Source organism: Oscarella lobularis, chromosome 1, assembly GCF_947507565.1.
Source record: "Oscarella lobularis chromosome 1, ooOscLobu1.1, whole genome shotgun sequence".
Lineage (NCBI taxonomy): Eukaryota > Metazoa > Porifera > Homoscleromorpha > Homosclerophorida > Oscarellidae > Oscarella > Oscarella lobularis.
The window spans coordinates 2,096,840-2,112,867 of record NC_089175.1 but is presented as its reverse complement, the minus strand read 5'-3'; the positions used below and the strand labels follow the sequence as shown (position 1 = coordinate 2,112,867).

General features: G+C 47.5%; 6 protein-coding genes and 1 long non-coding RNA gene across 7 annotated transcripts; 6 read left to right on the top strand and 1 right to left on the bottom strand.

The window, feature by feature from the left end:
• Positions 1-2: 2 nt before the first annotated feature.
• LOC136199389 (transmembrane protein 145-like) lies at positions 3-2,486 on the top strand. The gene is made up of 16 exons (XM_065989567.1): positions 3-107; positions 158-235; positions 290-364; positions 430-541; positions 594-664; positions 719-797; positions 858-929; positions 984-1,052; positions 1,103-1,262; positions 1,318-1,411; positions 1,466-1,540; positions 1,594-1,691; positions 1,747-1,806; positions 1,863-1,923; positions 1,981-2,034; positions 2,087-2,486. Exons 1-16 carry the CDS (start codon positions 6-8, stop codon positions 2,396-2,398), a joined length of 1,572 nt encoding a protein of 523 aa, XP_065845639.1. The 5' UTR covers positions 3-5; the 3' UTR covers positions 2,399-2,486.
• Positions 2,487-2,835: 349 nt separating this feature from the next.
• LOC136184595 (uncharacterized) lies at positions 2,836-4,599 on the top strand. Its single transcript, XM_065971511.1, has one exon. It carries the CDS (start codon positions 2,870-2,872, stop codon positions 4,469-4,471), a length of 1,602 nt encoding a protein of 533 aa, XP_065827583.1. The 5' UTR covers positions 2,836-2,869; the 3' UTR covers positions 4,472-4,599.
• A 621-nt stretch (positions 4,600-5,220) lies between these two features.
• Positions 5,221-7,024, top strand: LOC136199728 (uncharacterized). Its single transcript, XM_065990021.1, has one exon. The coding sequence runs from the start codon at positions 5,258-5,260 to the stop codon at positions 6,842-6,844; it is 1,587 nt and encodes a 528-aa protein (XP_065846093.1). The 5' UTR covers positions 5,221-5,257; the 3' UTR covers positions 6,845-7,024.
• Positions 7,025-7,216: 192 nt separating this feature from the next.
• Positions 7,217-8,445, top strand: LOC136184941 (uncharacterized). The gene is made up of 2 exons (XM_065971960.1): positions 7,217-8,314; positions 8,372-8,445. Exon 1 carries the CDS (start codon positions 7,223-7,225, stop codon positions 8,306-8,308), a length of 1,086 nt encoding a protein of 361 aa, XP_065828032.1. The 5' UTR covers positions 7,217-7,222; the 3' UTR covers positions 8,309-8,314; positions 8,372-8,445.
• An 819-nt stretch (positions 8,446-9,264) lies between these two features.
• On the top strand, positions 9,265-10,961 carry LOC136194812 (neurofascin-like). Its single transcript, XM_065984068.1, has 5 exons — positions 9,265-9,540; positions 9,593-9,895; positions 9,960-10,286; positions 10,338-10,622; positions 10,672-10,961. The coding sequence occupies exons 1-5, from the start codon at positions 9,279-9,281 to the stop codon at positions 10,953-10,955; spliced, it is 1,461 nt and encodes a 486-aa protein (XP_065840140.1). The 5' UTR covers positions 9,265-9,278; the 3' UTR covers positions 10,956-10,961.
• Positions 10,962-10,994: 33 nt separating this feature from the next.
• LOC136194945 (uncharacterized) lies at positions 10,995-12,615 on the bottom strand. The gene is made up of 6 exons (XR_010671728.1): positions 12,400-12,615; positions 11,941-12,337; positions 11,711-11,758; positions 11,511-11,662; positions 11,404-11,452; positions 10,995-11,347 (listed from the first exon to the last, which is right to left on the bottom strand). It is a non-coding gene; the product is annotated as an uncharacterized lncRNA (long non-coding RNA).
• LOC136194784 (E3 ubiquitin-protein ligase CBL-like) lies at positions 11,967-15,362 on the top strand. The gene is made up of 5 exons (XM_065984033.1): positions 11,967-12,537; positions 12,847-13,125; positions 13,193-13,330; positions 13,398-13,917; positions 14,060-15,362. The coding sequence occupies exons 1-5, from the start codon at positions 12,014-12,016 to the stop codon at positions 15,059-15,061; spliced, it is 2,463 nt and encodes an 820-aa protein (XP_065840105.1). The 5' UTR covers positions 11,967-12,013; the 3' UTR covers positions 15,062-15,362.
• The last annotated feature ends 666 nt before the right edge of the window (positions 15,363-16,028 follow it).

Below are 16,028 nucleotides of genomic sequence, written 5' to 3'. Positions count from 1 at the left end.
TCGTTATGCGATTCGTTATGCGATTCGTCACGCATTTTGTTGTTCTAGCGACGCTGTGCGGATTCGCAGCATCGAAATACATTAAGGGAACGCTTCAAACGACCGAGGTCCGCTCGCGAGTTCTCCAATCGGAGCGCCGTTTATGCTTTTTTGACAGAATTGGGCGTTTCTCACGCGATTCTGCTTCAGATCGGAGATATTCTATCAGTACACGTTTGAATACAGCCTCTGCAAGGTGAATCGAGCTCACAGCGGCGGCGAATCGAACCGTTTAGCGTTGTTTTCTTAGGAAAACGGTTATCAAACGATTCTCATGTACGACGACGTGCCGACCCAATGGGATGCCGTCTACAAGTCGAGTCTCGTAAGAAAACGATAGTAACAGACGCCAAACGAAAAAAATCACAAAAAAGTATTTTTTGTTTTTAGAACTGCAGTGAACGTGAACGCGCCATAGACGACGCTAATAGAAAAATACTTTTATCTCCAAAGAGCAACAAATCCGCTTGCATTCTCAAAGAAAACGCCATTACATGCGATTGTAAAGAATGTTTTTTTTTGAAGAACTTATCACCATATCGTACTCTTATTAGCAACTCACAGACTGAGTCTGAGCCGGGCTAAGTGGACGTATTTTGCCGTGGCCAACTGTGACTCAAGCATTGTAGGAGTCCCTCGGTCTTTTCTTTAGAGGAAACGTTGTCTACTTTTTCTATAGGGGCTAAAATTAAATTATACGTTACGTATGCTCAATGGAGAGGGATACTGGACGAAAGAATTTTCAGCTGACGAGCAAGGCAAGAGATTTTATTTTTTTTAATTTTTGACTATTGCAGGATTTCATCCTCCCCCAATAGGCATACTTCAAACCGATATTGGCTTCTTGGTCATGTTCGTTTTACTCTTGATTTGGGCATACGTTAGAGCCGGTAAAATCAATTTAAAAAGTTTGACGTCAGCAGGAGAGCTTTTTCTGAAAAAAGGTGAACTCCACGAGGACGGAATGTTTCACACCAGTTTCAAAATGTTCATCGTAGCTCTATTTATTCAAGGTATTTTGTATTGTTCTCAGACGAGAAAATTCGATTAGTAGTTGCCGTAGTGATCTCGCTTCTATTCTTGTGCATTCACTACGGGGTCTACGGGCAAGACGGCATTGGGATCGAAACCTTAAAATTTCTGGGACGACTTTGCGCCTCTTCGAGCGAGTTGATATTTCTACTCGTCTTGATACTCTTAGCGAAAGGGTGGACAGTCGTTCGGTATATTCATAAAAAGTCCCAAACAAAAATGTTGATTTTTTGATATAATTATTAGAGGTCGTCTGAGTCCCAGCAGTCAGATAAAGTTATTTATCCTAATGATGCTCTATTGCGGCGTCTACATTATCATGTTTATCTGGGAAGAAATGGTATAATTATTGACTTTGTGAAAATTGAATAGTATTGGTTTTACCGTTCTCAAGGCTTTTGATCCCGGAAAAGTTCTTTATGTTTACGATAGTCCTGCTGGCTACGGACTAGTGGCTCTGAGCATTATAGTAAGACTGCAATACGCGTAGAGGAAATTCCAGACTTATCTTGTACTACATAGGCATTCTGTTGGTTTATTTACGCTGTTCTGGTGACGTCGAGAAAGCATAAGGATAAAATGGTTTTCTACGTTCCATTTGCCGTCGTGTATTCGCTCTGGCAAGTAGTCAGATAGGCAGTATTTTCTCCATAGTTATGCCATGCTTTACTGTAGGTTTCTGGCTCGTCCAATTATCGTCTTAGTTAGTAACATACACGTCGCTGACTGGATCAGGTACAGGAGCGAGGTTCCATAAAGGGGGAGAATAAAATTGATTTTTTGACTTGTAGAGAAAAAGTTGTGAATGGGGTAAACTTGGCCGTTGCCTACGCAGCCTACATGTCGTTTCTAGTACGAAGGATCCCCTCCCAATCAATCTTTTAATATATTGATTTTATAATACTGAAGGTTTTTACTATTCCTTCTCTGCGCAACTTTCCCTTTCACCTCAAAACGACCCAAGTACGCTAGCAGAGAGCTTTCGACATAATTTATTCGTTATTGATTTTTTGAGGTGGATGTTGCGATAGACGACTACGAAGACGACGAACATCCCTATAGTCCATCGCCCCAATATCTCGGTAGTATGTCGCCTCAGAGCCTCACCTTGTTCCAAGGCACTTCTCCTGATACCGATTCTACTGTCGAGTGCTCCGGGAATAGTAAGAGAAAGACTGTTGACGTGTCTGGTTCGCCAGAGTTAAAAAATCGTCGTAACGACGACAAAGATTCTTCTTTGGAGACTCCGAGCCCTCCTCGTACTCGCGTTCCTTTTGAATTGTTTAGCGCGAAGGGAACGCCTCCTTTAGAAGATACAGATTTATAGAATTTCTTTTTTTATAGTTTTGTAGCACTGCACTGTCGAAAGTTTGGCGCGATTCGATCAGAACTCGTATATGGAAAATACCAGGTAGTCGTCCGCTCCGAATCTGGTCTCAACCTTCAACCTTCAAGCCTTCGCTGCAATCTCTTGTAAAAGACGTCGGTTCTCTCAAGGAAATCATTGATCACAGATTCAAGTAAAAGGCTGAGTACAAAAAATTTTCTAGATACCCGACGCGAAAGTGCATTATTTAGAGCTCGCATTTTCTAACGATCTCGGGAACTGAACTGCTCACGCGAGCTCACGCGAGCGCGTGGAGGGTCTTGTAGGTTACAAATTGCGTCATAATATAGTGTGAAGTGGGCGTAACCATTAACGCGCGTCTCGGAAACGTCACATCACGGATGTAATAATTTTATTATCCGTGGTCACATTCACAAACAAAAGAAACCAGGCAAACAAACGAATCGCCACATGGGAGCAGGCAAATCCATTCCTGTTGTCTCCGAAGTGCTCACGACAGGTGAATCGGTTGGCAAACTGATAGGAGCGGCAGGCGCAAGCATAGCAGGAAACGAGGAGGCCGCAAAACAGCTTTTGAAAGGCGCCGGTGATGCCTGGACTGACTATGCCGAGAGACAGCCCATAGCAGCTGGAATCAACATGGCCGTGCGAGAAATTCAGGGCGACGAGAAGGGGGCCCGAAAGGTAGGCAAAAAGATGGTCCAATCGATCGAGGACCTGGCTGATAGCACTCCTGTCGTGGGCCACGTAAAAGGCATTGTTCACTACGCGACAGGTGATAGAGAGCACGGAGACAAGTGCATGAAGGGTGCCTCCAAGAGTCTCGTTGTTGCCGGCGTTACGGCAGCGACAGCGGGCGCGGGCGCAATAGTTGCTGGATCTATTGCAGTTGGCTCTTCCGCGGGAATGGATTCAGTCATAACGCTCTGTGATTCTGCGGCGCACAACGAATACAAACCCCATGGGGAATATGCTGCCATAGACTTGGCTATAAAGACGAAAGATCCCAATGCAATTGCAAATGCCGTTCTCGCTCCTATAGCGGAGTTTGGCATGGCTGCTGTTAGCGAGACGATTGGAAACAGAGTTAAAACCGCGCGGGCTAGAAAGACTGCACAAAAAGATAGCTATTCAGCAGCAAGCAGATCGGCCAAAACTCTTAGAGAGGCACCCATAGATAAAAAAACTGCGAATTCAGTTTCAACAACTGTCAAAAATACAAAGACAGGGAAAGCGCACACTGGCGTCAGCAGCAATTTGCGAAGAAAAATCGATCCTGACAAGGCCGCGGCGATGTCGCGTCCTGACTATAAGAGTTCGCTGCAACAGAGGGCCCCATTAGAGGGTAAACCTGCCTTGAACCGAAATCCGACAACCTGTGCTGAACACGCGGCTTATGACTCATACTACGCATCTAACGCAACCGCCAAGAATGCCGTTGAAGCCAGTGTTCAAAGGAACCCCAAGACAGGAGACCTGACCGTTGTCAAAAGGTGTGGCAATTGCAAGCAGTACGAATCAGCGATGAGCGCGGTGGACACAAAGCTGATAGGAACAGACATGACGAACCCTGTTCAGGTTGCCAGTCGAGCTGCGTCTTTGAGCAGGCAGGTGACGGCCTACACAGCGCTTCAAGTGGCGGAGAAAGTCGTTTCCGGCGTAGTCGTGAGCAGCGTGCCGCCAGGCGACGTCGCCGAAGTGCGCAAAGTCAATGTCTGGATCTCAAACGATCGACACATTACCTGTATTCAATTCATTCTTCGAAATAGCCAGAAATTCAAGTTTGGCGAAAGGGCTGAAGGCGATGTCGTTGCAACGCGACAGTTCTCCATTGGGGAACGCATAAAACGTCTGGAACTGGTGAAAAGGGAGAAGAAATTGGTTGGTCTTGCACTGCACATCGATAAACGAGAGAAGCCGATCATATTTGGAGCTGTGGAGAGAGAAGACTGTGAAGTCGAGAAATTCGACGCTCCGTCTGGTTTGCATATTATCGGATTGAAGGAAGAAGATGGCAAAGAGGTAGCTGTATACTCACAAACGAGTTTTTAGGAACATCTGTGACGGTTTGCTCATACAGCTACATGTAACTATCTGCGTCAGGCTGTTGATTTCTTTTTTGTCTGCCTGTTGATTTCTTTTTTTGTCTGCCTGCATATGCTTTCTCCCCCAAACCCTTCTAAAACACGGTGTATCAATCTAGCTGCCGTAACAGTAAGAGGCTCGAAGTGCAAGCAAAAGCATTTGCTGGGAATAGTAAGAGAAAGACTGTGTGACGTGTCTGGTTCGCCAGAGTTTAAAAAATCGTCGTAACAACGAAAGGGATTCTTCTTTGGAGACTCCGAGCCCTCCTCGTACACGCGTTCCTTTTGAATTGTTCAGCGCGAAGGGAACGCCTCCTTTAGAAGATACAGATTTATAGAATTTCTTTTTTTATTTTTATAGCTTTGTAGCACTGCACTGTCAGAACTCGTATATGGAAAATACCAGGTGGTCGTCCGCTCCGAATCTGTCACCTTCAACCTTCAAACCTTCGCTGCAATCTCCTGTAAAAGACGTCGGTTCTGTCAAGGAAATCATTGATCACAGATTCAAGTGAAAGGCTGAGTATAAAAAATTTTCTAGATACCCGACGTGAAAATGCATTATTTAGAGCTCGCATTTTCTAACGATCTCGGGAACTGAACTGCTCACGCGAGCTCACGCGAGTGCGTGGATGGTCTTGTAGGTTACAAATTGCGTCATAAATTAGTGTGAAGTGGGCGTAACCATTAACGCGCGTCTCGCAAACGTCACATTCACAAACAAAGGAAACCAGGCAAACAAACGAATCGCCACATGGGAGCAGGCAAATCCATTCCTGGTGTCTCCGAAGTGCTCACGACAGGTGAATCGGTTGGCAAACTAATAGGAGCGGCAGGCTGCAGCATAGCAGGAAAAGAGAAGGCCGCGCAACAGCTTCTGAAAGCCGCCGGCAATTCCTGGGTTGATTATATCGAAAGAGAGCCCATAGCAGCTGGAATCAACATTGTCGTGCGAAAACGTCGGGGCGACGAGGAGGGGGCCCGAAGGGTAAGCGGAAAGCTGGCCCAATCATTCGAGGATCTGGCTGATGGCCTTCCTGTCGTGGGCCATGTAAAAGGCATTGTTCACTACAGCAAAGGTGATAGAGAGCACGGAGACAAGTGCATGAAAGATGCCTCCAAGAGTTTCGCTGTTGCCTGTGCTATGACAGTGACAGCGGGTGCAGGTGCACTAGTTGCTGGATCTGTTGCAGTTGCTTCTTCCACGGGAATGGATGGCGTCATTACGGCCTGTGATTCTGCGGCGCACAGAGAGTTCCGACCCCACGGGGAAATTGCTGCCATAGACTTGGCTATAAAGACGAAAGATCCCAATGCAATTGCAAATGCCGTTCTCGCTCCTATAGCGGAGTTTGGCATGGCTGCTGTCAGCGAGGCGATTGGGAACAGAATCAAAGCCGCACGGATGAGAAAGAATATGAAAAAACATCAATTTTCAGTAGCAAGGAAATCAGCCAATGCTCTTAGAAAGGCGCCCAGACATAAAAGAAGTGTTGCAACCACTGTCAAAAACACAAAAACAGGGAAAATGCACACTGGTTTCAGCAGCAAATTGCGAAACAGAATGAATCCTAGGAAGGCCAAAATGACGTCGCATTCCAAGAGCGCCTTGCAGCGGAAGGTCAAACTGAATGGTAAAACCGCCTTGAAACGAGATCCCAAAACCTGCGCTGAACACCCCGCCTACAACTCATACTACAAGGCTAACGAAGACGTCAACCATGCCGTTGAAGCCAGTGTTCAAAGGGACTACAAGACAGGAAACCTGACCGTTGTCGAAAGGTGCGACAACTGCAAGCAGTACGAGTCAGCGATGGGCGCGGTGGACAAACAGCTGATAGGAACAGACATGACTGACCCTGTTCGGGTTGACTGTAAAGCTGCGTCTTTGGACATGCAGGTGAAGGCCTACACGGCGCTTCAAGTGGCGGAAAAAGTCGTGTCAGGCGTACTCGTGAGCAGCGTGCCGCCAGGCAACGTCCCAGAAGTGCGCGAAGTCATTGTGTGGATCTCGAACGATCGACGCATTACCCGCATTCAATTTGTTCTTCGAAATAGCCAGAAATTCGAGTTTGGCAAAAGGGCTGAAGGCGATCTCGCTGCAACTCAAAAGCTCTGCGTTGGGGAACGCATAAAAAGTCTGGAATTGGTGAAGAGGGAGAAGAAACTGGTTGGTCTTGCACTGCACGTCGATACAAGAGAGAAGCCTATCACATTTGGAACTGTGGAGAGAGAAAGCAGCGAAGTCGAGAAATTCGACGCTCCGTCTGGTTTGCATATTATCGGGTTGAAGGAAGAAGATGGCAAGGAGGTAGCCTTATACTCACAAACGAGTCTTTAGCTCATACAACTATCTGCGTCAGGCTGTTGATTTCGTTTTTGTTTGCCTGTTGATTTCTTTTTTGCGTTCTTTTTTTGTCTGCCTGCATATGCTTTCTCTCCCCAAACCCTTCTAAAACGGTGTATCAATCTAGCTGCCGTAACAGTAAGAGGCTCGAAGTGCAAGCAAAAGCATTTGCGTGTAAATCGATGATGATTAAGTCTGCTCACAAATTCTAATTTTTTTCTACAGTAGATAGTATAAGAATGCACTGGACCAGTAGTGGCTTAATTTCATTTTGGGCTTGTATAACACATGACGACGCAAATCAAGAAGTGAGCAAAGTGAAAGTAATTACTAACGCGCGCTTCTCCGGGGACTTTCCACAAGTTTCCAGGAATGGGAGCGGCAATGGGAGCAGTCAAATCCATTCCTGTTGTCTCCGAAGTGGTCACGGCAGGTGAATCGCTTGGCAAACTGATAGGAGCGGCAGGCGCAAGCATAGCAGGAGACGAGGAGGCCGCAAAACAGCTTTTGAAAGGCGCCGGTGATGCCTGGACTGACTATGCCGAGAGACAGCCCATAGCAGCTGGAATCAACATGGCCGTGCGAGAAATTCAGGGCGACGAGGAGGGAGCCCGAAAGGTAGGCGAAAAGATGGTCCAATCGATCGAGGACCTGGCTGATAGCACTCCTGTCGTGGGCCACGTAAAAGGCATTGTTCACTACGCGACAGGTGATACAGAGCACGGAGACAAGTGCATGAAGGGTGCCTCCAAGAGTCTCGTTGTTGCCGGCGTTACGGCAGCGACAGCGGGCGCGGGCGCAATAGTTGCTGGATCTATTGCAGTTGGCTCTTCCGCGGGAATGGATGGAGTCATATCTGGCATTGATTCTGCGGTGCACAACGAGTTCAGACCCCATGGGCAAATTGCTGCCATAGACTTAGCTATAAAGACAAAAGACCCCAATGATATTGCAAATGCCGTTCTCGCTCCTGTAGCGGAGTTTGGCATGGCTTCGATTGGGAAATCCGCACGGATTAGAAAGAACGCAAAGATAGGTCACTTTTCAGCAGCAAAGAGCAGTAACACGAGCAGCGTGCCGCCAGGCAACGTTCAAGAAGTGTGCAAAGTCATTGTATGGATCTCGAACGATCAACACATTACCTGTATTCAATTTCTTCTTCAAAATGGCGAGGAATTCAAGTTTGGCACAAAGGCTGAAGGTGACGTCACTGTAACGCAAAAGTTCTGCGCCGGGGAACGCATAACAAGTCTGGAACTGGTGAAGAAGGAGAAGAAACTGGTTGGCCTTGCACTGCACATCGAAAAAAGAGAGAAGCCTATCACATTTGGAACTGCGGAGAGAGAAGACTGCGAAGTCAAGACGTTCAATATTCCGTCTGGTTTGCATATTATTGGGTTGAAGGAAGTAGATGGCAAAGAGGTTGTCGAATACTCCGAGTCACAAAACGAGTCTTAAGTAACGGTGACGTTTGCTGTTGCTATCTGCTTTATGCAGTTGAATGATTTTTCTTTTCTCTAGCTTAGAGTTTGCGTGTTCTTTGTTACAGAGACTGAGATTCCATGGGTACTGTTCAAGCACATCCGGGAATCCACTAGGCTGACAAAACTGAAAGGGGCCCTCACCAGACTAACTACAAAACAAAAAGAAGAAGTGCTATATCACTCCAGAAAGAAGCAACCCGCGCAGACAAAGCGCACTTTTCCGCGTTGAATTCACAAGCACTTCCAATGAAATTATGAACTCCACAATCGAAAACAGTAGGAGGCTTTCGTCTGTTTATCTCAGGAGGCGTTGCAGTAGTTCTCACGACAGCATCGCCGATTGTTCTCGGGGTCGGCTTGCACGTCTTCAGACTCGAGTTCCGCATATAAATTCTCTGCCCATTGTGGTCCAACGTCTGAACGGAGCAATATAGGACCCGCCCGAGGTGCAATGTTCGACGTTTTGCGCCGTCGTCTTGGCAGTCCCCTGACAATTCTTTAGAGGATCCATCGTCGAATCGCACGAGTAGCAGATGAGTTGCGTTTCGACGAATCCGAACAATAAGCAGACGAATAGCGTTATCATCGCGTCACAATCGTAGTCTAAGTTGTATCTTTTAGTAAATTGTCTCCAAACCTAATCGGCGCGCGCCTTTTCTATTTCTCCTTGTTCCAGAGGCAGTGCTTCAAGAGGTGAGAGGAGACGTTTTTGGGGATGTGGCTATGAAGGGTCCGGCTATGAAGGGCGCATGCACCTTTCTTCTTGCGTAACGTTGCGTCACAGCGTTTTAGTTCTGAGCGACCTGAAGATGCTTTTCTTTGTTGCTGCGATTGCGTGGGGATTGTGCCTACAATTGGCAGCGAAAAGGGCAACATTGACTATCAATTACGGCACTTCTAATCAGCGTTATCTAATAGCGGGAGGAAGCCCTCGGGGCTTCTCCATGCGTTGCGATGGAAGCAGTTCGGACGCGAATCTCGTCCAACTCAAGAAAATCGAGACGGGTCATTTTATTGATCCTTTCATCGATACCGACTATCACAGCAACTCAAGAATAGACATGTGCTCCACTAGTCCGTCTATCACGTGGACGCTTCGCAGCGTAACGAAAGAAATCGAGGGAACGTACATGTGTCGAATGATATCCTGTATATCGTCAAAAGGGCCACCGACGTACTCAAACCGTTCCTACGTTTTTGTGTTTGGTACGTTTTTCGTTTTGTTTTTGTTTCGTGTTTGTAGCGAAGTTACGTTTAGAGAGACCCATCTTGACGTCAGTCAAAGAGAGCCCGGAAGACGGCCGAGCCATTCTTGGATGTTCATTCTCGATTACATGCAATGTCAATCTTGTCCGTGGCCTTCACCTCCTCGTTGAAATTTTTCGGCAGCAAGAAAACAAAACAATTTCCGTTGCTCACGGTACAAGCAGTCTAGTCTATTCAGAAAAGGCCGCTAAAATTGATCATGCGGGAACATACATTTGCCGCGTTACAATTGAGAAAGACTACTTTTTGAATCCTCTTGGAACCATGGCCACAAGAAACTCAATTCAGTTTCAAAGTGGGACATTTCTCAGATATGATCTATGCTGTATAACTCTATTTCATTTCTGTTGTTTTTCTAGCTCCTGTTGCTGCGAATGTAACCGAATTTTCGTCGTTCCCGCAGCATTCAAATGCTTCAAACGTTGTCATGGTCGATGAAGGAAGCGCAATCACATTGTTGTGCACTTCTGTTGGACTGCAGTGTGACGTGGATAAAGCCATACCAACGCGTCCGTACATGGAAATTAGTTTCAAGTCGAACCCTAGACTATCTCAGGCGAGTACGACCGTCATTTCACTGGCACTAGAAGCTGTGCAGATGAGCGACAGCGGAGATTACGTTTGTGAGGCGTCTTTCCACTCAGCACCGCCAATCAGTCGCAAAAGCCTGACACTGTTTGTAATCAGTGAGTTGGTCAACGTTTATTGTCTTTCTTAATCTATTATTTGTCCTGTAGGGGTAGTTCGTGTGGCGTTTAAAACTCTTCTCGGAGAGAGCGTTGTCACCAATCGAACATGCATACGTATAGGGCAAGAAGTGAATATAACGTGTGCTGCGGTCGACGCGCCTCGTTCAACTTTGGTTCGCATTCTAAGTGGCTCGTCGAATTCTACGCTTGCTTCGGGCATCGGCAAAGCGTGGGGAGTTTTTACTGCATCCGAAGAATCGAGAGAACAATTCACTTGCGTCGGCTACAACAAGTACAGTGAGACCATGCAAGGCCTGTCTCTAGACTTTTATGGTAAGCGTTGTTATCTCTCCCTTCCTTCATGACCGTTGCTGCTATATAGAATCTCATGCTTCTAACATTTCTTTGCATCTGTCGTTTGACTCGTGCGTTGCAAGTGGCGAAACCGTTAACATAGTTTGCTCAGCGAATGCGTCACCCTTGCCAACGGTTCAGATTCTCAATTTTCATGCAGTTGTTTTAGCTGAAGGCAGCAATGGAATGCCCGCGAGCGTTTCACTTGTAGCAAACGAAACAACAAGTGGAATCTACTCGTGCGTATTAACTGGTGCTTGCGGGACGAAAGAACGACGGTTTACTGTTTGCGCCGGTAAATTTATTAATTAAATATATAGCGCTTAAGCATTGTGTACAGTCTTCTATATCTTCAATCTATAGTGCTCTGTTTATTATTACTAAGAGTTCAATTTATTATTCTTTTTTGTTAATTAATGAATAGCTTTAACGGTATTGCTGTTCTTACAGTCTTTAATTAATTAACACTTGCGCTTTTTCTTTTTTGCAGTGTCACCACCAGAAATATTTTCCCTTCAACTCTTTGATGATCTAAATCTCACTGTGAGCGAAATAGAGAAAGGAGAACAAGGACGTATTGTTTGTTTAGCACGCGGTTCTCCAGATCCTAATGTGACTATAGTCAATGATGACAGAGAAACTGTAGCCGCAGGGCTTCGCTCGGCCGTGTTTTGGTTTGTTGGCAACGAATCAGTGGAAGGCGTCTACACATGTAAAGCAGAAAACCGTTATGGTTTAGAAAACGAAGCGATTCACTTACGGGTTGATCTAACTAACAACGGTATGGAAAATATTTGTCAAAAGTTTAACTAAATACACAATTATTTTTAGAATCTACTCTTATTATTGGCTTATCTGTGGGAATACCATTATGTGGAATTTTTGTACTACTAGTAATAGTGTTAGGAGTTTGTTCAGCAAAAAGAACGAAGGACGAATATAATCCAGCCCAACAACCTCCTGCAATATATAAGGCAGAGCTGGAAATTGTTGTGGAGGAAGTCTACTGAGAGACCGTGCTGAAAGCGTAGCAGTTAGAAGGATGATTATTATTTGTCACACAATACCTTCGGGTAATCATTTGCAGTTGGATGTGAACGCTATGACTGAATAGCCTAAAACGCAAAAGGCTTTCATATTAGCTTGAGATATCGGATTTAATATTGTAGCGTTGTTGTGTTCAATGAAATTTGTTGTGGGCTGTGGTACAAGTATGCAACTAAAAATCTTTGCCCTTCCAAACCCGTACAATTGCACACACAGTATATAGATTTACCCACGTGACAAATTCTCTTACGTCAGCACGGGGTCTTCCAGCCCAACGACGTTCCCGTACGAAAAGAACCAGAGGAAACTCCCAGCTCTTCAAGATGGCGCAGGGCGAGACTTGGATGGTCAAAGGCAAGCGAATGATCGCCAACATCCTCTCGTCAGCGGCGCCTCGCTTCGCGGTCGATCGTCGAAGCCTGGAGAAGTCGTGGAAGCTGATGGACAAAGTCGTCAAGCTCTGCAACAATCCGCGCATGAACCTAAAGAACAGCCCCCCATTCATCCTCGACATCCTCCCGGACACCTACCAACACCTGCGCTCGATCTACCAGCACTACGAAGACGACACGGCGGCGCTGAACGACTGCGAATACTTCCGCATATTCGTCGAGAATCTCATACAGAAATCCAAACAGGCGATACGACTGTTTCGCGACGGAAAAGAGCGCATGTACGACGAGCGATCGTCGTCGCGACGCCATCTCACCAAGCTCAGTCTCATCTTCAGTCACATGCTCGCCGAATTGAAAGCCATGTTTCCGAAGGCAAAGAAATTCGCCGGGGACGCTTTTCGCGTGACCAAAGCCGACGCCGGCGACTTTTGGCGACGCGCCTTCGGGACGAGGTACGATGCGAAGGGGGGAGGGAGGAGAGAGGGGGGCCCCCTTCTTTTTTTTCTCTTCCGCCTTTGCGGTTTTTCGTTTCCCGTGTGGGCGTAGACGCGCGCGCGTAGGCGAAGAGCGCCCCGGGTTTTTTTCGCGCGCGCGCGCGAAAACGTTCGCTAGTCCACGGATAAAGTCTCGGAGACCGAAGGAAGGAAATCGTTTGAATAGATCAACACAATCATTATAATCTAATTACGAGAAACAATATTAATCATAATGAAGATATGACAGCGTCGAGTTTCGTTTCAATATTGATCTTTTATTTTTAGAGTCGTCGTCCCGTGGAAGGAATTTCGAATCAATTTCGACAGCGTTCATCAAATTCACTCGAATTTGGAAGCGATCGCTCTCAAATCGACGATCGATCTCACGTGCAACGACCACGTGTCGATATTCGAGTTCGACGTCTTCACGCGTCTCTTTCAACCGTGGTCGACCGTCTTGAGAAATTGGAATGCGCTCGCTATTACACATCCCGCCTATCAGGCGTTTCTCACCTACGACGAAGTCAAAGTCAAATTGCAAAAATTCACCGACAAACCGGGAACGTAAGAGAGAGAGAGAGAGAAAAAGGATATGAGAATGAATAAACAGGGGGTCACGTCTTCCGTATAGGTACATATTTCGACTTAGTTGCACTCGCCTCGGCCAATGGGCCATCGGCTACGTAACACACGACGGGAATATCCTACAGACGATCCCGCAGAACAAGTCGCTCTGCCAGGCGTTGATCGACGGAGCAAGAGAAGGATTGTAATAATGACCTCAATACAATATTCATAAATATATGTATGTATGTTTTATTTTTTCTCTCCCCCAGCTATGAATATCCTAATGGACAGGATAAGAATCCCGATCTCTCCAAGGACATTGGCGTTCGGCCCGAAGATCATCTCAAGGTGTCGCAGGAGCAGTACGAACTCTATTGCGAAGTCGGCACGACGTTTCAAATGTGCAAAATCTGCGCGGAGAACGACAAGGACGTGCGTCTCGAGCCGTGCGGTCATCTTCTCTGCTCCGTCTGTCTCGTCAATTGGCAGGATTCCGGCGGCGCCGGGTGTCCGTTTTGTCGCGAGGAAATACGCGATACGTCGCACGTTGTTATTGATCCCTTTCAGCCGATCGCGAAAACGGTGCCGGCGCCCGAGAAGAAGGAGCCGCCGCCGTTGCCGCTTCCCGTGCCGAGTCAGCGACGCGGCGGATCGGGGAAGAATGGATCGCCGATGGGCGGACGATCGGCCATCGGGGATATGATATTTCAGTCGACGATGACGGCGGGATTGGCTGTGCCGGAAATGGGGGATAGCGGAACGTCGAATCTCAGTCCAGAGGATAGAGAGGTGAGAGGATAATAATAATGAATTATTGATTTATTCATATTACCGAAGATATTTTTAATAATATTCATTATTTATGATTTATGATATCTAATAATGATCTTGATTATTATAGCATGTTTGATTTATCTGCTCGTATTTTTAGGATGTAACTGGCTGGACCGAAACGCGTCAACAACAACCGCCTCCTCTCCCAGACGCGCGTCCGTCATCGAAGCCTCCTCTTCCTCGCCGTAACCCCAGTGACTTGCTCCCCGCCCAACAGCAACAACAACTACTACAACAACAACAACAGCAACAATCTCGTCGCAATCCTCCCCTCCCGCCGCGCAATCCCTTCGACCCGACCCCCGTCTCTTCCAGCTACTCCAACATCTGGACGTCCTCGAACGGGCCTCACGCGGCGGGCAGCGCCGGTACGCCCCCGCCGCCCGTACCGCGTCACAGTCACGCGCGACAGGGAACGATCAACTACGCGAAACTCGATCACGAGCCCGGAAGCGGCGGCACCGGCCCCGGCGGCGCGATTCCGGCGCGAGCGCGAACCGAGTACACGTTCGTCGATCGACTGATATCGGAGGAGAGCGGCCTCGAAGTGCCGCTCGCCGACATCAAATCCGACGTTTCGAGCGACGAGGGCGATTTCGAGTACGACACGCCGCCGTCGATATCGCAACTACGTCACATGGGCGTCTCCACCGAGCGTTCGCCCCACGACGACGAGGACTTCGTCTACGACATTCCGCCGCGCGCCTATCAGTCGTCGCCCCAGTTACCGCAACGGGAAACGAGTCCCGGAAGCCATATTTACGATTGTCCGCCGCCGCCGCCGCGACCTCCGCTGCCGGAAAATTCGCCCTACGACGTGCCGGCTCCGGCGACGGGAATTAAACCGAATCCGAATTACGATTATCCGGCGTCGTTTCGCGGGGGTGCGCGCCCCAAGGAGAAGGCCGATTCGTTGCCCAGGCCAACGGAGCCGTTTCGGGGTCGCGCTTCGACGAGTTCCAGTGGACGGAATCCGCGCGAGGAGATGATTTCGAAGTTAGTGTCGCGAGGGTATTCGCGCGATAAGGTTGTGGGGGCGTTGGCCGTTGCGCAGAATAATTTTGCTAAGGCTCAGAGTATATTGGATCAGTTTGGATAGACGGGCGGAGCTCTTCTCGTCTGCCGTAGAATATGGGCTTTTTTCTGCATTGACTTTTCCCCTGTCTTTGTGTGCGTATGTGCATTTTTTCTTCTGTCCTCTAGCTGTAGATACGATTTTTTGTGTCTCTTTTCTGTGGAGGAGATAGCCTATAAATAGCGACCGTTGATTTGTCTTGTAGCATAGGATTGCTCGTTTCTTTTTTGGGTTTTAAATTAGACCGGACAGCTGTTAGTGCATAAGGGATTTTTTTCTTACCCTCGTCATATCGTAAATTTTTTATGTACACGCGATTAACCCACATCGTACGCCCATACGTACGGGAGTCTTCTATCCGGGGGCTGCAATTCTTTCATTCTGAGCGAAGGAGGTTGAGAAGGGTGCCGGCTTTCAAGCGACCGAGAAAGAGTATTTTGCTGCTATGCAAGTCTGAACGGCGCTAAGTAAAGCTCCGAACACCTCGTCTCTGTGCTTCAAAGCCCTCGATTGATCCGCGCACGTGTTTTGCAGGCGATCAGCGCGTTGCGAAAAGATTCTATCCTTGCAGAAAAGACGAATAGGTTGGTAAAGATACGCTGGCTGTCGTTTTCTCGGGCCACCAGAGCGTTTTTCGTAAACGCTCAGCCCCGCCCTTCTCGTGTTCCATTGATGACTTCGAGAGTCTGATGCATTTGAGGTACGACGAAGCTGCATATCTATTTATTAGCTTCTTATTTGGTGGGCAGAAAGTAAAGGCTTGCGTCAAGGAGGAAGACGAAGAGACCTATATAGACTGTAGCGTAGTCTCTTTTATAGCCTTTTTATAGCTTTTTTAGCTAGGCGCATAATACACTCACGCTCACGGGGCTTTGTCAACGCCCGGCAACAGTCTCCGTTGCCGTGCGTTCAAAGTCCCTAATGCAAACGGCAACGCGCGTTTTTCTTGCAGGGAAAACGCGCGTTATCGTTTGCCATGGGGTAGTGGGTT